The 22,899-nt window shown below is 35.5% G+C and overlaps 1 protein-coding gene across 1 annotated transcript in view; it reads right to left on the bottom strand.

Annotated features, from left to right (window-relative positions):
• The window catches only part of PTPRQ (protein tyrosine phosphatase receptor type Q), a 4,272,575-nt gene that overhangs the window by 294,768 nt on the left and 3,954,908 nt on the right, over positions 1-22,899 (bottom strand). Inside the window, exon 39 of the mRNA XM_044087226.1 lies at positions 6,359-6,494. Coding sequence (XP_043943161.1) covers positions 6,359-6,494 — 136 coding nt within the window. The remainder of the gene's footprint in view (positions 1-6,358; positions 6,495-22,899) is intronic.

The following is a 22,899-nucleotide window of genomic DNA, read 5'->3' as shown; positions in this document are numbered from 1 at the left end:
TTTTTTAACAAACTGTATATTATCTCTGTATATTTCACTGTTCTACTACTTTATTACTTTGTATAACTATTGTATAATTGTCTATATACTGTGGTGCTTTTCTCTCCAGGCCTCCACTGAAAATGGGCTCCTCCAGGCCCAGTAGACTATCCTGGTCATCAAAGTGTAATAAATAAATAAATAAAATAAACTTAAATGTTAAAAAAAATGTTACTTTGCAGTTTAGAACTGATGAACTGGAAGAAGACAATGTTAAAAAACACATGCAGAGTCTGTGTGAAACTGTTGATAATATTGTGAAAGATAGAGATAAGAGAAACTTATGAAATGGAGGGTGGAAATTATTTTGAAATGTGAAAAGAAACTGGTGAAACATTTGCCAAGTGTTATTTTTGTGGCTGGTCATAGAGAGGCATTAAGGTATGCTGACCAGCCTAAATCATGTTTCTTTTACCAGGACTCTTTTCATTCACTTACTGATTGTGACAATGTACAATGTTACCAGTGTGGGGAGAAAGGACATACTGCAGGGAGTTGTGTGCCAGAATGCAGGTTGTGTAAAGAAAAGGGACATGTTTGAATGGATTGCCAAGAGCAAATAGTAAATATTGAAAGAGAAGGAGAAAGGGAAGAAAACATACATGAAGAAGGGCAACAACAGGTTTGGGGAGAGGGTGAACAAGTTGAAGAAGAAGCTGTAGAAGAAGAAAAAACATGGAGGTGGAATGAGGAGAGAGTGTGCATGCAAGAAGAGAGGTCAGGAGAAGGGATTGATACAAACATTTTTTTGAAGTTCTAGGTAGTGAAAAATCTGATTCTGAGGATCAAGGATTATTTGTACATAAACCAAAAGAATATTAAATTGGGAAAAGAGTAAAATGAGAAAACAAAAATTAAATATTTCCCCTAAACATCAAAGAAGGAAAAGCAACAATTTTAGAGTACTTTCAGTAAATGTGAACAGTATTATTAACAGTGTAAGAAGGATAGGAACACTGGAATGGTGTGCTTAATGTGATGTGGATGTTATTCTGTTAGAAGATGCAAGATTCCTGACAAATTAATAAAGAATGCAAAGAGAAAAATTGTTGGGTAGAAATATAATATGGAACTTAGGAAATTAACATTTTTCTGAAGTGGCTATGTTGCATAATAAAATAGAGAAAATACTAGAAGTAATTTTGGTAAGGATGGGAAACTATTGTGGATATGAGGTTGAGATAATATGTTTATAGAATTATAACATTATATGCATATATAACCAGCAAGGAAGGAAGAATCTGTTTTATCAGATATTTGACTGTGGTGGCTAACATGAAAATGATAATTGCAGGGGACTTTAATTGTGATTTAGAGGGAAATGTAGAAAGAAAGGTAAATATGTTAAAAAGTATAGGAAGTGATAAAATGTGGTACAATGGCTATATGAAGCAAAAGTCAACGGAAGGGGGCACTTAGTTCTAAGATTCCTTATTTTATATTATCAAAAGGTTTGGGGTAGCAGATGGTGATATAGTTGTGATGTTTTTTTCAGGCCATTTAACAATATGAATGGGGTTATGGAAGAAAGGGAGTATATTAAAACAGGAAAGGGAATAAAAAGAATAAATGAGAAATGATATGATAAAACTGGAGAGTGAGAAGTTTTGTAGCTATGGAAGGATCATATATCCATGAAGGACTTCTAAAAACAGTGTTCTGAATGGTGGATTGAATTTAAAAAGAAGTATAAAAAGTGTTTTTCAATACTATGATGATGTAAGAAAGGAAAAGATAGTGAAAATGTATTAAAATGTATTAGAGAATTTAGAGAATATTATAATATAGTGTTATGATATGGAAAAAGAAATATATAAAAGAAATCAAGAAAAAATTTAAGGCATTACTTTCAAGGCAGCAACATTATCTACAAGAGAGAAGGTTGGAGGTATCTGCATATTTGGGTCAATAGTAAAGTAGGATCTTAATGTAATGAGGGAAATGTAAAAGGAGTGTTAAAAAGAACACAAGAACAAATGATGAGTATTGAAGTACAGCATGTAGAAAATATGTATAAGAGTAAAAAGAAGGAAAATAAGAGAGAAGGAAAGTAAAAATATTTTCCAGATGAAGTTAAGAAAGAACTTGAAAAATAAATTACTATTAGTGAATTGCATGAAGTACTTTGAAAAGTAAATGCTGATTCAGTATCAGGCCCAAATGGTTTAGGGAATGGAATGTAAAAGAATTTAATGGATTGGCAAAGAGAGTATTTTGTAAATGTGTTAAATGAATGGTTGGAGGAAGGGTTTGTTTATGAAGAGTTAGTGGAATACTAAAATTTATATGGAAGAAAGATAGAATAAAATAAAAAGTGGAGACTCATTTTCTTTAACACCAGATTCTAACATTTTTATTTTTTTTTAAGACTGGATGAAAGCATATATGGTATAAAAGGGAAAGAATGTCAAGAACTCATTGGTTATGAGAGAAATTGTGGAGAATATTCTAAGTAAAAGGAAGGATGTGAAACATATGGTAGGTGATATTAGCAAGAAATTTGATACAATAGGGCATGATGCTTTTGGAATGTTATGGAGAATTATGGAACAGGTAATAAAATTAGGAGTGTGTGTATGTCACCATATCAAAATAACAGAGTGAGATTGTTAGCGAATGGGTGGCTGAGTAAAGAAATATTCATGAAGTGTGGTATAAGACAAGGATGTCCCATAAGTGGAATATTGTTTGCATTGGTAATAAATGTGATATTGAGTGAAGTACCTTATAAAACAGAAGATGCTGGATATGTAATGCAAAAGGAAGTGGTGATTACAGTAGTTCTGACATATACAGATGATAAAGTGGAAGTTGCTAAGAACAAAATAAGGACAAGGGAAGTTTTGGTTTGTCTGAATAGATGTGTAAAGGAAATGGGAATGACCTTGAATAAAAGTAAAAGTAAGGGCATGGGTGATGTGAAAATTTGGGTGTGTATTTTTCAGTGAATTAAATGTTTTTGCTAATAATAAAATTTGGGAACAATTATGTATTTATGATGAACTGGGGGGGAGGGTTGATAAAATAAATGAAAGAAATATGTCTTCTGTGGAGGACATATTGATTATTATTAAGGAAATGTTTACCTGGTGAATTCTATCCTGATTGGAAAAATGGAACATACGTCAAATATTTATATAATTCCAGAAAAAATATGAAAAATAAATTATGCAACTGGTGTTTTCTTTCATATGTGGTTCAAGATTCAACTCAGTGAAAAGAGGTTTATTTTATATGAGTGAAGATAAAGAGGGATTGGGTGTTACTAAATCCAGTTTGTTTATTCTACTTCTTTAAACTTGTATAGCATATTAAAGTGGGTAAAGGAAAAGCTTGAGGAATTAGTAGAATGAGAATGGTTAAATATAAGTACAAAATGTTCTAGGAGCTGATGAGAATAAGAAAAGGAAAAAAAACATGTAAATGAAGAAATTAAAAATGATCAAGAAAAAACACATGGAAAATAAAAACATGGTGATAAACAGAAAGATAGAAGTATTCCATATAATAATGTGCTAAAAATTATTATGTAAATCCATGGGAAAATCTACCAGAAGAAATGATTAAAGCCATTAAAGTAAAAAAATGGTGTGCCAAGATAGTAGAGTGTCAGGATTTCCTATGGAGACTGGTAATAAACAAATGACAAGTAAAGGGGAATATGCCATATAAAAAGAAACTTGAAAGAGTGTGCTTATTTTGTGGTGAGGAAAAGACAACAGTGCATTTTTTTTGTGAAATGTAAAAGAATGGTGAAACTCTGGAAAAAGTTGTGTGAAGATTTTTTTTTGAAAATATTAATGACATAACAATATGTGTGGAATATTATAAGAATAAGAGGAAAGTATTTGTGAGAAGGGAGATAAGAATTTATTTTTCAATGAAAGATTGAATGAAATTGTGCTTAATGGGAAATGGATTTTGTTAGATATTTTTTAAAAAAATTAGATTATTGTCATGGTAGAAAGAATGGGAGGGCCAATTATGGAAGAATAACAATGATGATGTTATAAAAAAAATTATAAATATTAAAGACTAGAAATATGTATATATGCATCTATAAATATGTACATTTTGTAAATATACAAATAATGTCTTTTATGTTTTGTTAAATAAAGCACCTCTACTCTTTTTGAGGGGAGAAAGTGATGCACTCTTTGAAGCTGCTAGGAAGGCTGCTACTGCGGTCCTAGAATTCCAAGATGGAGAAGACTGCATTAGATATAAAGAGGAAACTTACTGAAGAAAGGAGAAAGAGATGAAATAATTGTTACAGAGTTGGAATTGGAGGACTAGACACAACAGTTTTGGTAAATTTGATAAACCAGGCACAGCCAAGGGAAGGAGAGGAAGTGCGATAGAGTGACATTGTGGGGAGAGTATTACAGGAGGAATAAACTGAGATATTGGAAACAGAAGTAGCAGTTGGTGAAGGAACACATTTGTAGTTATCCTCTGCTAGTTGAGCTGTGGGTTTTAAGAGTTTATCTCTGCAACAGGGATTTTTGTTAAAAGAAAGATCTTATGCAGACACAACAAGGCAAGGAGGAAAGAAAGAAAGAACCGAGAGAGAAAAAAGATTTGCAGTTTCTCAACAGCCAGAGAGAAGACATTGGTGGTTAGAATAAAAAGTAAAAAGAATGACAGTGTGAACAGGTATGATATTACAAACATAAATACATAAGAACATTAATTCATTTGGAAGCTTAACATTCCAGGGAAGTTACATTTGAAAACTTTAAATTGCTGGAAAATGTATGACTGAGGCTGAAAAAAGAAATGCAGTAGCACTGTGGAAACATTATTTATTTCAGAACTTGGGGCTACAACTAAAAAGAAAATAAATGTGCAATTTAGGACTTAAGATATGGATGAGCATGAATTAAAATAATTTTCTTTCACTATATAGTAAAGCACATAAAGTTAAAAAAATGTGATAAAAATGTATGGGCAGAGGGCTGGGAAGTTTGGGAGCAACAGATGTGAAAATCAACATATTTCAAAAACAATAACTGTAAATGGTAAGAGAGAGGATTTGCTTAATACTTGGGACAATGTAAAGTATGCCATATCTATGGGGCTGAAAATCATTTAGTACAAGACTGCAACAAACAAAGGCATAGTCAATGTGTGGAGAGACCACATATAGCAAAACATGCAAGCCACTGTATAGAAAGATCATAAGGCAATAAGACCATTTTATATAAAAAAATGGATAAAGTGGTGAGTAGTGTATAAGCAGAAGTCTAAACATGTATTTGAAAGTGGAGAGAAGAATAAAAATGAAATAAGATGAATAATAAATATGTTTTAAAGAATTATCAGAAAGAGATAGAAATGGAAGTGATAAAATAAGGGAAACAGAAAGACAAATCTATGAAAAGAATGGAGAAAAAAACAAAAACGATGTTATATAGGAACATATTTTTTATGAATGAAAATAATGAGGCAGAGAATGAATAATGGATACTACATTAGATGATAAATGAGACATAAAATACAAACAAGAAAATATATGGAGATAGTATGTTGTAGAGAAAATGTATAAAAATAGAGAGGAAGAAAATGTGATATTACAAATGGGACAAAACTTGTTTATGGTAACATGGCATTGTGGAAAAAAGATGTGATGGGGAATTGTATAATAAAGCTGAAGATGTGTCAGCTGAAAGAAAAAAAAAGATGGTTATAGAAGAAAGGATAGGTGGTAGAGGAAAGGGCAAAGAGTTAAAATAAATAGTAAGGCCATATTGTTAACGTGATAATTTGATTTTGACAATATGAAAAGTATAAATATTATTAAAGTGGAACTGAATGTGTAAATATTTGGAATATGGACGTGTAAATAATGTAAACATGTATAATATTAACATGTATAAATAAAGCAACCCATAATTTGTTAGTAAGTGCTGTGGGATCTTCTACAGCCACCCGAGCTACCAACAGCCCAACAGCTCAGGTAGATGACGACTCATTCCTTATACTTGTCATACAAGTGTACATGTTTATACATGTTTATACCCCCATACTTCCATACTTTATATAGTCACTTCTTAGACTGCCACATCTCAAAGAAGATGGAATTCTTATACTTACAGTGGACAGACTGTTTCCTCAACAAAACACATTTTTGGGAGGTGAGCGCTTTCTTAGTTTTGTGTCAAAATATGTGGCAGCATTGGCTACTCTGTGTTTGTAAATTATGGCCTATGGCAATCTATGCCAAACATCCACCTTAAACCTACTATCAAAAATACATTTACTTCTGAATCTTTGTTAAATATTAAAGTTTTGTTCTTAATTTTTTAAAATGTCTTACCAAGTTCTGAACCATGCACATTCTTTCACGTCTCATTTCAGCAACGATTCCATAGATATCAATAAAGTCATGGTCACTTAGATGCTGAATTAAATTATCCAGTGCAATGAACACTCCTGTCCTTCCAACACCAGCACTGCAAGGAGTAAATTCAATATAATAAATTAATAAACTAATACAGCTTGCTAGGAAAAGTTTCATATTTCATCATGGTGAGAGTACAAATTTGCAACTACATATGTTTCAGTTTTATTTTTAAAATTTTATCCTTGTGATAATTAACATATTTTACTTTGCTGATGACCAATGCAGGCAACAGTGAAAAAGTAAAAATATTTTGATTTAAACATTCTGTAATTTATTTCTGAGATTAATACAAGAACTATCACAACTAGATGGATAATGTCACAATACATTTAAATTGTACCCTTCTCTGTCTCTTTTTACATATAATGCATAATATAATGTAATATAATGTAATATTTTTGTTAAAGAGCAGCTCTATACTTCCATGGTTAATGCAGGAAATACTTTTTATATATAACTTCATATATAATATAATATAATATAATATAATATAATATAATATAATATAATATATTCTTATTAAAACAAAGAATCTATTTTAGCATGGCTAATGCAGGCAAGAATTTTAATATATAATGTGAAAAGCATTAATCCATAACTGTGCATGGGAATATCAGGATTTACCCATAGTTAGTGTGGTTTGATCATGAGGTGAAGCCTGTGTGATGAAACAAAGCCAACCATGGGTACATCCTGATATACCCACAAACAGGACTTGGTTATTGCTTTTATACAATAACATTATTTTAAAGAATTTTTTTATTAATTTAACATATTTACAATATATATATATATACATATATATATATATATATATATATATATATAGATATATACAGAAAGGAAGAACTTCAACATTACATACTGTTATACAGTGCTAGGAATACATTAAGAGTCTTGGTATTTCAAAAACAACACTCATGGCTATCTCAACTGCTGAAAGTCTTAGTATGAATTAGAGATCTTGTTCTGATCACTTATTTTTCAGTTTTACATAGTATTGCTTTTAAATTTAAAAATTATTTGAATGTAGGAACTGAATTCTATTTCCAATTTTTGTCATAACTTTTCTAGCTACTGCTAAAAAACTCCAGAACAGTTGTTGTTTAGCTTTTACAGATAAAGGAAGTGGAACATTCTTTAGTATTATTGATCTGGTGAAAGAACAGTTATCAGACCATAACCTCTTAAAAACATACTTATATCTTCCCAATATACCTAATTTTTGACAATCCATAAATATGTCTCCAATATGTTTTTACATCTTTACTATATCTCCAACAGATTGAAAGTAAATGAATGATACACCACCTATGTGATGCACAGAAGGACGACTCAAAGCCAGCTGTAACGTGCCAAAGATTTATTCCAAAGCTGAATGCTTTCATTCTTACTGTTTTCAGAACTTCATCAGAACTAAAATCATACAGTAAAACACTGTTTAAATAACCCGCCAAGAGGTCATATGATGTAAAAGTCACATGATAAAAAGAACAAATAAAATCACAATCAGTCAAAATTCTTCAATTTTAAACTTGAATTAATTGAAACAGTCTAATTTAAACCAGGGTAGCTTGTGGCATTTAATTCAATTTACCACCTCAGTTCACATGCATCCAAATGTTCATCCATAATCATACCCTGAATGTCCTTCCTAATTTGTTCAATAATTAAAACATCAAAGCTATGTATATCACAAACCATAACATGTTTGTAAAGAGCATTGGTAAGTTTGTTTTTCCTAATATCTAAACAATGCTCATATATTCTATCTCTTCGCTTCCCAGAGGTTTTTCCCATAAAAAAGGTGGGGCATTGTAAACATCGGGCTAAGTATGCCATGTTCGTAGAACTACAATTGAAATGTCTTCTGATTTGAGAGGTCACCCCTCATACTGTAAAATTATTTCCACATACAATCTTAGAGCAATGTGGGCAAAAAACACATTTTTCATACCATGTTTTTATAAAATGTGTCTTCCTGTTTTGCTGTTTCCATATAATTCTTTTAAAGTTTTGTCTCGCCTATAAACAAATTGTGGTTTCTCCCCTATTTTGTTTAATATGTTAGAATATGTATAAAATATATTCCAATTTTTGTTAATGCAATTTGCTATAGCATGGCTGTCCAGGGTAAAAGTAGAAATGAAAAGGCTCTTATTCATGCACTCAGTCCCTATGGAGTGTTTTACCATCCCCATATCTATATTACTATCCAAGTTTCTGGATAGTATTTTGAAGGATGATATTAGTAATATTGAACATCGACCAAACTAACCTGATCTGCAAGGCTATGCAGCGGATTATCATGGACCTCATTAACAAGGACATTGGCGACCTCCAAACACTTGATCCTACACAGTTTGGTTTCATCAAGGGGAGGGCATGCCTGTTAAATTTGGTTGACTTCTTTGAGACAGTCACCAAAGTCATGGACAAAGGGAAGAACCACCAAGTTTGACCTGGCCAAAGCCTTCAATACTATTCCCCACTCTGGTATAATAGATAAACTCTCTCAACTAGACACTAAGCCATATGTTACCAGATGGGCAGCAAACTGGCTCATTGATAGAACCCACCCAGTCAAAATAGGGGAAGCCACCTCAAGCAGTAGACCAGTAATGAGTGGTGTACCCCAGGGATAGGTCTTGGGGCTTCTGTTGCTTGGGATATACTTTTCTGAGGTGCAGGCCAAAACCAGTGGGCTATAGCTGACCAAGTCTGCAAATGACTGCAAGCTGGGCACTGTCATCAGTTCCCCTAGTGATGTGTACATCCTCCAAGAGGTTTTCACCCAAACAAATAACTGGTGCCAGCAACATGGCCTCAAACTGAATGCCAAAAAATGCATCACCATCCCCTTTGGAGAGAGTGATGTCCCCACAAATTATCACATTAATAACAAGGTCCTAAGCATGCAATCAGTCATGAGGGACTTGGGCACTCAGGCTGGTAAAGGTATCTCATCCAGGGACAAGGTGGTTATAACATCCCTGTATTCTTCCCTTATAAGACCCATTATTGAGTATTATCACATTAATAACAAGGTCCTAAGCATGCAATCAGCCATGAGGGACTTGGGCACCCAGGTCGGTAAGGGCATCTCATCCAAGGACAAGGTGGTCATAACATCCCTGTATTCTTCCCTTATAAGACCCATTATTGAGTACAACGCCCCTTTCAGCATGTACCTCATAAAGCACATGCAGCAGCTGGAGAGCCCACAGGTTCCTCACCAAAAGAATCCAGTGCCTCAAATATATACCCTACACAGATAGGCTAAAGGCCCTGTCCCTCTATTCAATCTAAAACAGACTCCTCAGAGGTGATCTCTGTCTGGCATACAAAGCAATCTCAGACCCCATCTTGATGAAACAGCTGCATATCTGCAAGTCAAGCTCCATTCGAGTAACCCACACACGCAACCTCAACCTGGTCAATAGGACTTGGTGGGATAGATTTGTGTCCCAGAGACTCCCCCTTCTGTGAAATAGGCTCCCTCTCCATGTCAAGCAGTGTACCTCATTAACCTTTTTTATGCACAACCTAAATAACTGTATGGGGAACAGAAAATGCACCCCTGGAATTTCACTTATGTCCCTGCTGGACAGGGGCATAGGATGGTGACTTGTCAGATCATGGGCTAAATTCTTGGCTAGGTTTGTAAGGGCTTCAGTAACTTCCTATGATCTTATGGTCCTATGATCCTATGAATAGGTCGGTAAAGATTCATGGCATTTTTTGAGGCTTTTGAATGGTATTAAATTTTCTCCAGACATCATTTTTTGTAACTATTGATGTACATAGTTTGTTTACAGTTATTCTGCATGAATTGGATCTCAAATCGTTTGAGATCCAACTATTAGATGTACTGACCTAGGAACTAGCAAAGTAGATGCTATGGTTACAATGATGGAAATAGTGCTAAAAATTTTTTTATACATTTTGAAGGTCACTTTTACAGGCAAACCACTGGTGTGGCCATGGGTGCTGCCTTTGTTTGCCAATTATGTTATGGCTGAGTGGGAAGATCAATATTTGCTCACCGGTAACTACAAAGACAGCTGGATTCTCTATACCAGATTTTTGGATGACATTTTTATTTCATGGAATGACACTAATGAAAGGTTGGAGGAATTTTTTAATTATATTAACAATACTACAGAGTTTTTCTCTTTCTCCTCAAACGTTGACAGATACAGAATTACTTTTCTGGATGTGACGATTAGTAAGGATGTTGTCAATCAAAAGTTTATTTTCAATATGTATCGTAAGCAAACATTTTCAAACTCATACCTTCATTTTTCTAGTCGGCATTCAAATCATCAGAAAAACTCAGTGGTTAAGGGCCAATTAGTTAGATTGTCAAAATAAATAAAGGCACAAAAAACAAACCGAGTGGAAAGCACTGGAAAGAAAAACAATGTACCACGTAGGTAAAATCCAAAGTTAAATGATGGCTCCTGGTGCCTTGGCCCTCAGCCTTCAAGGAAATGAATTTTCAAATCACGTGCAACATCTTAAATATTAAATTGAACCACTCCTATTCATCCGGTACTCATTCAATAATTAAATTGACTCATTGGATGATCAGAAGCTACTATTGTTTCACAATACCCCTCTCCCAACATTCTAACATATTTTAAAACATTTTAACCTGCAGTTTCATTACATTTTCTGATTTGTTTTATATTTTACTAAATAAATTATAAATGATATTATAACATTATCACATTGACATACCTTCTGACCCTACAGTGCTCCTAAGTGCTATTATGCCCATAACTGTTGTACCATAATAAGTATAAAGAAAATAAAAATATGTTTTTTACTTATGTCTTTAGAATGAACCCTAATATTGGCTGTCCAGTTTCACTCACAAGACATAAATATTAACCTCCTGATTTAGGCCTAAGAGTACCAAAACAACCCCACAGGACCTGCAGTTGAAACTCTCCATGGCCTTATATTTCTGTCTATTGATAAAAGTCCCCTCTAAATTCCTGGCCTTGTTACATAACTTGCATCTACCAGAAGGATAGCAGCCCAAACAACCAACAACACCTTTTTGTTTCCTCAAATTTAAAAGCTCTTTCAAATTGAGAAATTGTTTACATCATAGGATGTGGGTTTACATCTACCAGATGGTATATAGGCCAAACTAAAAGGATGGCCAAGGTTCATGTTATGGAACATCTTAGTGACATTCGAAATGTTAAGTTGGATAATCCAGTGGCAAATCATTTTCATGAGGATCATGGGGGGGTCAGATAGTAGTTTATTTTTCAGTGTTCTGGCCAGACCTAATTTTACAGTGGGAGCAGATTTTTCCACTAAGTTGCTGCAGTTGGAATCTAAGTTTATTATTAATGTTGGTACTCTTAGGCCTAAAGGCCTAAATCAGGAGGTTAATATTTGTGTCTTGTGAGTGAAACTGGACAGCCAATATTGGGATTAATTCTCAAGATATAGGTAAAAAACACACATTTTTATGTTCTTTATACTTTTTATGTTACATCAGTTATGGGCATAATAGCACTTAGGAGCACTGTAGGGTTAGAAAGTATGTCAATGTAATGTTATAATATAATTTATAATTTATTTAGTAAAATATAAAACAAATCAGAAAATGTAATGTAACTGCATGTTAAAATGTATTAAAATATGTTACAAAGTTGGGAGATGGGTATTGTGAAACAATGGTAGCGTTTGATCATCCAATGAGCCAGTTTAATTACCGAATGAGTTAATTAATGGATGATTAGGAGTGGTTCAATTTAATATTTAAGATGTTGCACATGATGTAAAATTCATTCCCTTGAAGGCTGATGGCTGAGGTATCAGGAAGCATCATTAAACTTTGGATTTAACCTGCGTGGTATATTGTTTTTCTTTCCAGTGCTTTTCGCTCGGTTTGTTTTTGTGCATTTTTTTGTCCAATTAGTTAGATTGGCCAGGATGGTTTCTGAACCTGAGTCCTTTAATTATGAGTGTAATGTAGTTATTAATATGTTTTCCAAAAGAAATTACACTATTGACTGATATACGTCTGGAAGTAGTGAACAAAAGAGAAATGAGCTTTTACCTACCCATTTTGAATAACTCTAGTAATATAGATATGGAGACCATAAAACACTCCATAGGGACTGAGGACATGAATAAGAGGCTTTTCATTACTATTTTTACCCTGGACTGCCATGATATAGCAAAATGCATTAACAAAAATTGGAATATATGTGATACAGATTCTAGCATATTAAACAAAATAGTTGAGAAACTGCAATTTGTTTATAGGAGAGACAAAAACTTTTAAAAATTATTTGGAAACAGCAAAACAGGAAGAAGCATATTACAAAAAACATGGTATGAAAAAAATCTGTTTTTTACCCATATTGCTCTAAGATTATAATTGTAGTTCTACAAACATGGTGTACTTATCCCAGTGTTTACAATGTCCAGCTTTTTATGTGGGAAAAACCTCTAAGATATTAAGAGATCGTATATATGAGCATTGTTTAGATATTAGGAAAAACAAACTTACCAATGTTCTTTACAAACATGCTGTGGTTTGTGACACACATGGCTTCAGCTTTTTAATTATTGAACAAATTAGGAAGGACATTCAGGGTAGGATTATGGATGAACATTTAGATGCTTGTGAATTGAGGTGGCAAATTGAGTTAAATGCCACAAGCTACCCTGGTTTAAATGAGACAGTTTTGAGTAATTCAATTTTAAAATTGAAGCATTTTGACTGTTTGTGATTTTATTTGTCCTTTTTATCATGTGACTTTTACATCATGTGACCTTTTGGTGGGTTATTTAAAGTGTTTTAATGGATGATTTTAGCTCTGATGAAGTTATGAAAACAGTAAGAATGAAAGCGTTCAACTTTGAAATAAAGTTTTGGCAGTTGGCTTTGAGTTGTCCGTGCATCGCATAGGTGGTATGTCATTCATTTTTCATTTGTGTATTTTCTTGGGTTCTTCAACTAAAGAAGTCATTTTACTAAACTTTGAGATTTTATAGGGAGTAACACTCCATGTATATATTTCTACATAAAACTTTTCCAGTATAAACTTGAATAAGTTTGACTAACTGATTTAAGTAGCAGTTTTATTTTTACCATCTACTGAGTCAGGCATCAAAATAATTATTTATAATTAACTTATATAACTTGGATAAGCTTCCTTTGAAGGACAATTTACCCTCAATGATTGCATTCATATAATGGGTGAAGAGGTTCTGCTCCTCTAAACTCATATTATCTACAAATTCATTTAATTTCTTACTGACTGATAATATTAACTGGTTAACACATTCAAGAAACTTATAATCTTTCATTAAATATTCTGGTGACATAGCCTTTCCTTTCCCAATGCAATAAGACCATAATACTAATCCATTCCTTTTTTAATAAATCCATTTTAACATTGTTCTGACCTTAAATCTAGAGTTGTCTGCAATGGGAAAGCACAAACATTTCCATTTTGATATTAATGGAGTTTTAAATATATACTTCTTAAATGTTTTAAGAACTGATTTCATATATGCAGAGTCTAAAGACTGAAAATTAATTTCCTTCTAGGGTAAATTTTATTAACCAGGTGAAATGATTGCTACATATTTTTTATTTGCCATATTTGATAAACTTAAACAATTTAGTAAAATTTACTCCTGAATGGCTTCCCACTGAGTGTAAGTGAAGTCTATCCAGCGTATAACAGAGTTAAAATTTGCAACAATAGAATAAGAGTCTACATCTGGGAAGCTAATACCACCATACTCCCATAATCTTATATGATTTATGTAAGCAATTATTGGCTTTTTAGGATACCATAAAATGAAGTTAGCATTTTTCCTTTTTTTTTGTCAGGTATTAAAGTTATTGAGTGCAATATTTATATAATATTGGGTAATATAATCATTTTAATAATTACAAATCTATCTTCAAAAGTAACAAAACAATCCAGCAAACAGCTCACATAGTGTCCACAATCCCAAACCATGCAGTCTAACACACCAAAATAACTTTAGTATTCAGAGCAAAACTATAAAAGTGAGAGTACTTAAAATAATCCACCTGAACTCTGTTGATACCCCAGGAGGATGTAGAAGATCCCACAACAGTTACTGACAAATTAGGAGTTGCTTTATTTATACATGTTAATATTATACACGTTTACATTATTTACGTCCATATTCCAAATATTTACACATTCAGTTCCACTTTAATAATATTTACACGTTTCACATTGTCAAAATCAAATTTTCCTTACATTAACAATATACCTTTACTATTTATTTTAACTATTCTTTTTTTTTCTTTCAGCTGACACATCTTCAGCTGTATTATACAATTACCCATCATATCTTTTTTCCACAATGCCATGTTGTTGGTCATTACATTTATTAGTAACATTTCTCTTTAAATAATTATCAATTTTTGTAATCATCAGGATTATTATTATTTTTATCTTTATTAAGAGCCTCATATAATTTTTAAAAAATTAAGCATTTCCTCTATGCCTGAAGTAATTTTATTAGTGTGATAATTTTGGATATTGTTGATTTGTGTTTTTTTGCTTATTATTTTAGCTCTATTAGCAGTGCTGTGGTAGCGTTGTCGCCGCATAGCAAGACGTTGTCCCATTCGATTCTCAGCTAGAGCGTCTTCTGTGTGGAGGCATACGTGAATGGGGCATGCCTTCATTGAAGGTTGTGCATCAGGGCTGGTAACCCGGTACGTAAAAATCCACTACCAGTCATTATCGGACCGGAGTTCCGCTGTGGCGACCCCTAACCGGGAAAAGCCGAAAGACACACACAAAAAAAATTAGTTCTATTAGCTAATCTATGTAGATTTTTTGAAGTCATTGCATAACTGTGCAATTTTATTTTTTCCTAAAGCTAGCTCCACTTTATGCATTAAAACTGTTTGATATTTTGTCATTAATTTTTTTAATGAATTCATTATCTAATTTCTTTGTCTGTTGTTTAAACCATGCTTTGTGTTATTTCATCTTGTATTTCTACCAACTATTTATCCCACTCTTTTATTTTATTACTAGCTCATCTTCTCATTCTATCTTTAATATGCATGTTAAGGAGTCCCATAGTATGACTTTACTAAATGGACCATTATCATTGAAAGATAAAAAAAAAAACTTTTTTTCCCTCAAAATAACTCTTAAATTCTTTTACTTTCATCATATGTGTGTGTGTGTGTGTGTGTGTGTGTGTGTGTTTGTGTCGATATATATATATATATATATATATATATATATATATATATATATATATATATATGGGTCTACTTCATTTCACCTAACTTCCAATTCACTGACTCCCGTTTGACTGAGACCAAATGACTGAAATTTCATTTCACTGACACTTCATTTCACTGACAGTTCATTTGACTGACAAGTATTATTAGCAAGAAAATGGAATATGCCCCCTTCCCCACTGTAGTGCGACCCTGGAGTTAGAATATATAGTTGGGGGGTTACTTTTCTTTTACTAAGCAATATTATATCAAAACTTAACAATATGAAATTCATTTCATATCATATGAAATGAAGTGGGGGGCTGCACCCCCCACCCCCCGATGTGGGGGGCTGTGCCCCCACCCCCCCAACTATATATTCTAACTCCAGGGTCGCACTACAGTGGGGAAGGGGGAATATTCCATTTTCTTGCTAATAATACTTGTCAGTCAAATGAACTGTCAGTGAAATGAAGTGTCAGTGAAATGGGGTCAGAGAAATGAAAGTCAGTGAATTGGAAGTTAGGTGAAATGAAGTAGACCCATATATAATATATATATATATATATATATATATATATATATATATATCTTGGGATTCTATAAATAATCTGAAATTTCCTTATATCCGTTAATATATTAATAGTTAGTGCATTATGATCAAGTAAAGGGCAAGGAACAATTTGAAAACAATTCACTTTATTAAGTAAATATGTAGAGGCATAAATCCTATCAGTTTTACTTTGCGTCCCATGTGTATAAAAATAATGAGTGAAGAACAATGACTTATCTTTTGCTTTTACTATTAAATCAACTAAATATTATTAGTAATCCTTCTGCTTTTACTTAGGTTAAGGTGTGTTTGTGTCTGTAAGTTGTGGGGTTAGGTTTTAGCTTCAGTTCCCTAGCTGAGGGGTACTTATTAGGCTGGAGAAGAGTGCCAAAATAGGCTATGGGATTGAGTTGTTAATCAATGAAGTATGGAAATAGATTTATGAAGCTTGTGTGGAGTGCATTGGGGAAATATGTAGTATAACTACTGACTTAGTCAACCTAGGATCTTGTGAATGTGTATCATAGTGGGGAGGGTGCTGGATATTATGCTATATCAAGTTTAAAGTGGAATAGTAATCTTTCACAGTACCTGTATAGGTCTTTGGAAACTCTAAATCAAACTAAGGATAGAAGTAATAACAAAAATATAAATCAGCCATACCACAACAGCATAGTCTGTTGAAATAAAATTAAATCTTGTCCACAATCAGCTACCAGATGTTATTTCATTAAAAAGGCAGATCTGATGAAGCATTTTAGTGAAAGCACTGAAGAACTTTTTCTTCTAATGCTTTAGCCTAATTATTTCACTTAATGTTTCTAACCACTGTTTAGTCCTATACAGATATTTTCACTTGTATGTAATTTTTGATATAATATTATGTTACACATCCTAACATTAAAACAACACATTGTAGTAAACTTGATTCTCTGGATGGCCGCTAAGCAATGGAGCTCTTTTTTGGCACCTAAGATGTAATAAAAAGGGTGGATACTATTGGGTCTCACAAGGATAGCCTCAACCAGTAAGCTATACCAATGAGCAACCACTCCTAACATAGATGCATGAAAACATACTCGGGAGGCTCTAAATAAAAATCTGCAAAACCAAAAGAGACCTCCAAAGCAAACATCCAAGCAACCTCCACCCCCCAACACAAACCATGAAACACATACTTCACAAAACCAGTGTGCCATGCAATCACAGCCCTTAATGCAAAATAACATACCCAACTTACTAGTAATAGGTGACTCTATAGTCAGGCTCACTGACATCCCACTCACTAGGCTGAATAAGAAGAAGGTTACTGTTAGCTGCCTGTCGGGTTCCAGGATCCACCACATAACACAAGCACTCAGGTCACTCCAGAACAAGTACAAATATGACTCTGTAATTGTCCATGTTGGTGTGAATGACCTGAGCAGTACCTCCCTGGACTACATGAAAAGAGACATGGAAGAGCTCTCTGATCACATAGCCCAGGCCGGTATGACCCTGAGTAGCATCCTGCCCTCTCCAAGAATGATACCACGGTATAAAGAAAAAATTCTCGATTTCAACAATTGGCCAAGTTTCTGGTGTCATTCAAAGGGGATCCAGTGCCTGTCCACTTGGGATGACATGCTCGACAAGCCATGCTGCTTCACTAGAGACGGCTTGCACCTGTCACCCTTAGGCTTTTGAATACTGGCCAAGGCTCTTGCCACCCCCATAGTGCCTTTTTTAGGCAAGGCTCAAAAGACAAACCCACTGCCGTAAATAGCACAAGTAACAAAAAACTGAGGGTAATGCTACTCAATGCCAGAAGTCTAAACCTCAAAATGCATGCACTCAAGGCACTCCTCAGTATGGAGAAAATTGATATATGTGCAGTAACAGAAACCTGGTTTAAGGCTCCAGAGAGCACCCCAGCACTACCAGGCTACAACTCATACCATACATTTCGGCCACAGAACCCAAACAGAAATACAAAAGGCAAGGGCATATCCATATTCATCAAGGATACCCATACCTCCAGGTTAGTGGCACAGCATGATGCTTCAGAGATCATCCACGTGCAACTAACAACAGGCAAAACTGCAATTCAAATTGTAGTTTGTTACAGATCACCCACCATGTCCCAGGACCCCCATTCCACATTTCTGGAAACACTGGGAAACAAGTTCCTACCAAACACCCTAATATTGGGTGATTTCAATTACCCAAACATTAACTGGGTGAACTACTCAAGTACTAACTCCCTTGCCCAACATTTCCTAGAATTTATAAACTCAAACACCCTGGTTCAACTGGTCAATACTCCCACCAGAGGTGACAACATATTGGACCTGGTCATCACCAACATGGGCGACCGGTGTTCCACACTGGAGGTCAACCCCTCGCTGGTTAGATCTGACCATAAACAAATCACTTTGGATAGCCATATTCCGCCCCCACCCTCGGACAAGAAAACCACCATGAAAAACTTTTCAAAAGCAAACTTCACATTACTTAAGACCAAGGTGGAATGTTTCAAAGCCCCAGCCCCCATGCTGAAGGATAATGCTGTCTAAGCTGCAAAATCCTTTACTAATGCATTCTATGGGCACCTACAAGAATGCATGGATCATGCCATTCCAAACAAAACCAAGACTCACTCCTTCAAGAAAAGGAAACCAGTTTGTTGGACTCCTGCCATAAACAAGCTATACAATAGAAGGAGGAAACTAGTACAGAAAAGAGCAAACTCCCAAGAAGGGAAGACATCCCTGATCAGTATCAGCAATAAACTACGATCCCTCATAAAATCATCCAAGGCGAGCTTTGAAAGAAAAATTGCCAAGGACTCCAAAGATAACTACAAGGCATTCTTTAGCTATGTCAAGAATCTAAGTGGCAATGCTCAGATTTGCTCAAGTTAGTGCAGAATGGCACAAAATACACTGGACCGACCGATATCGCCAACATCCTGGCAGACAGGTTCAGCGCAAGCTTCACTCCCCTCTCACCCCCAAAAGGGTCCATAACCATACCAGAAGAATGTAGAGTCCCTGAAATCACAGACACTCAGGATAAAACAGCCCTCTCCAAAGCCAAAAACACAGCATCAATGGGACCGGACGGTGTCCCAGGCTGCGTCCTACATGAGCTCAAAGATGAACTAACCCCTCAGCTAAACACACTGGTCAAACTCAGCCTCTCCACAGGCTACATACCTATAGAGTGGTGCACAGCAATGGTTATTCTGCTCCACAAAGGTGGAGCCACAACAGACCCCAGGAACTATCGCCCTATAAGCCTGACTAGCTTGGTCTGCAAGGCTATGGAGCACATCATCATGGAACTCATTAACAGAGACATTGGGAACCTCCAAACACTGGACCCTACCCAGTTCATGTCTCCTAAACCTGGTAGACTTCTTTGAGACAGTTACCAAGGCTATAGATGAGGGAAAGGTGGTACACACAGCCTACTTAGACCTTGCTAAGGCCTTCGACACCATTCCCCATTCTGGTATTATAGACAAGCTCACCAGCCGGAACACAAACCCCTACGTCACAAGATGGGTTGCCAACTGGCTCACGGATAGAATCCACATGTTGAGAGTTGTGGAAGCTAGGTCCAACTCTAAACTGGTTACAAGTGGCATTCCGCAGGGCTCAGTCCTAGGACCCCTCCTGTTTGGCATATACTTTTCAGAGATACAGGCAAGCACAGGAGGACTATGGCTGACCAAGTTCACAGACAACTGCAAACTAGGGGCTATAATTGACTCTCTGGCTGACACAGACATCCTCCAAAAGGGTTTCACTGAGACGGATACCTGGTGTCAAAATCATGGCCTCAAGCTCAATGCCAAAAAGTGCATAGTCATCCCCTTTGGAAAAAACAAAGTACCCACATACTACCACATAGGTGGTAGTCCCCTAAATAAGGAAGACGTAATAAGGGATCTGGGGACCCAAGTAGATAGTAATCTCACCTTTGATAATCACATTGCCAAAGTGGTTAGAAAATCCTTCTACATGGCCCACCTAATCGCAAAAGGGTTCACATTCAGATCAAAAGAGGTCATTGTGCCCCTCTACTCATCACTCATCAGACCCATCATAGAGTACAATGCCCCATTTGGGATGTACCTTACAAGACACCTGCAACAGCTGGAAAGACCACAGAAGTACCTGACCAAGAGGATCACTGGCCTCAAACAAATGCCCTATGCAGCTCGACTGAAGAAACTACAGCTTTACTCGGTTGCTTAATGCCTACTCAGAGGTGATCTCTGCCTGACATACAAGGCCATGTCCAACCCAGAATTGATGGACATGCTCCACCTAAAGAAAACCTTATTCCCTCGAGCCACACGCTCTAGGGATCTAAACCTCACCACAACAATAAACAGGATATGCTGGAGGGATAGATTCCTGTCCCAGAGACTTTCCATGCTTTGTAACAAGATCCCAATCTACATTAGGCAGAGCTCCTTGCTAACACTCTTCAAAAGAAACCTTGACGAGTGGATGGGAAACAGATAGTTTACCTCGGGGATCACTTCAGTGGCTCTGCTGGACAGAGGCATAGGGAACTAATCTAAGGGGGTGGCGAAAGCCAATACATTCTGGCTAGGCTTATAAATACCTTTGGGCAGATAGCCTAGTACCTACCTATGAACCTATGAACCTAACACACACCCAATTCACTGGTATTATTTAATAGCACAGTTCAATTGATGGTAAAATTGTTTTTTAAAACAGTGCTCATCTGCCATTAAATATTTTCTGATGAAGAACTAAGGCATCCAGAGTCTTTCTTGAGCTAACAACCTGCACTACTCCTGATTTACTGAGATCTTACTACAAAATGTCCTTGTAAGGACAAGCATAAATAGGGCTTTGAATTTTATCTTATAGCATGACTCCTACTGAATCCATGTTCCTTTTAAGGACACTGATCATTTTCCTCTAACTAAAGTTATTTTATTTTGATTACAGACTCAAAAAAACTGAAGACCATCCCATTCAGATTCTATTGAAAATGACCACCACTTATCTGATACAGGCTTGTTAACACCAAAACTAGCCCGGAGTGGCTATTGCCCTTGATTATTAAGGCATGGCAACTCCTTTATTTTTTTTAATTATTTTCTACAAACCAGGCTACTGCACTCAGTTGAAGTTACCGTTTGGCTAGTTTAGGACCCCTTTCAACAAGGCCCCTACAAAGTTTTGTCTCTTTTTAAACTCAAGAGGATAGGTATTAACCCATATGTCACCCGGTGGATAGCCAGCTGGCTCACAGGCAGGACTCAGGATGTTAAAAGACAGCAATGGGATTCTGTTATGAAGTGCTCAACTTCTCTGTCCCTTTTCCCCCTATTTACTGTCCCTGCTATGAATAAACAACAATACAGCATTTAACATATTTTAAATTGTCTGTTTCTCTCCACTAGAACAGTACCTTACTGTACTCTGGTGATTTCACTTTCAAAAAACTTTTATCTCACCCTGGAATAGCTTGCTGCAGTCTACAATTCATTGATGTCATCAAGGCCGGTGAATACAGGTGATTTTCCGGCCAATTCCCTCCCCAATCTGACATCACCATGACCATCCTAAAAATCCACCCATGCTGTGATGTCACAGCTCCCTGGACCCTTCCCTACCCACACAGAAAGTAAAGGCTAGAATAAGGAAACAGTATATGAGTCAAGTCTCCTGCTGTGAGCTGTCAATCACAGCAGGTAGCAGCTCAAATTACCCTTTAAGAAGTTAAGTGTGAAGGGGGATGGGAGATAAGTTAAACTAGTACAATTCTGGCTTCACAAATGACTGAAATTTAGCCACTCTAAAAAGCAGCAGCAGTAAAAAGCAATTTGAAAGTCTGTTCTGTGGCATTTGCACTGTTTGTCTTGTAAGTAGTCATTGAACGGCATGAAATGTTACTTAAAACTGACTGAAAGACAGCAGTTTATGCATGTAAAATTAATGCAGTGGCAGGAGCTTTAGGAAGAAAGAGGCCTGCATGATCACATTTTACAGAGAAGTACTGCATTGTGGGATACCTAGAGGCAGAGTAAACAGTCGGAATTATTTCAAGATGCCAGACCCCATGTGGTCAGACTCAGAAATTATGTATAAAAATATTTAAAAACCTGTAAATAGTCCCAGAGTAGTGTTAAAATGTAGGAAACACCATACCATGATGAAATAAACATGTTATTCTGAGTCTGTCAGTGTGATTCTACTTTAAAATTGGGGAGTCCACCTCTACAAAGAGGACAGTCACTATCAGAGTCTCTCAGGGATCGGTCCTGAGACTACTTCTTTTTTGCATCTAATTTTCTGAAGACAAGGCCAACTTCAAGGGCATCTGGATGTCCAAATTTGCAGACAATTACAAATTAGGAGCAGTCATATCATGCCCCACTAACACTAATGTTCTCCAAGAATAATGTCATAGACAAATAACTGGTGTCAGAGCTATGGACTAAAAGTAAATGCCAAGAAATGCATAATAGTATCCTTTGGGAATTTGGCCATCCCTGGTAACTACTCTATTGACAGCATGCCCCTAAGATTTCTCCCAGTTGTCAGGGAATGGAGGATGTGCATAGACAGTAAACTAGCCATTACTCATCACATATCTATGGTAGAG

This window comes from Protopterus annectens, chromosome 11.part0 (assembly GCF_019279795.1).
Source record: "Protopterus annectens isolate FY-2018-M chromosome 11.part0, PAN1.0, whole genome shotgun sequence".
Lineage (NCBI taxonomy): Eukaryota > Metazoa > Chordata > Ceratodontiformes > Protopteridae > Protopterus > Protopterus annectens.
The sequence above is the reverse complement of the archived record's forward strand: the minus strand, read 5'-3'. Positions and strand labels throughout refer to the sequence as shown.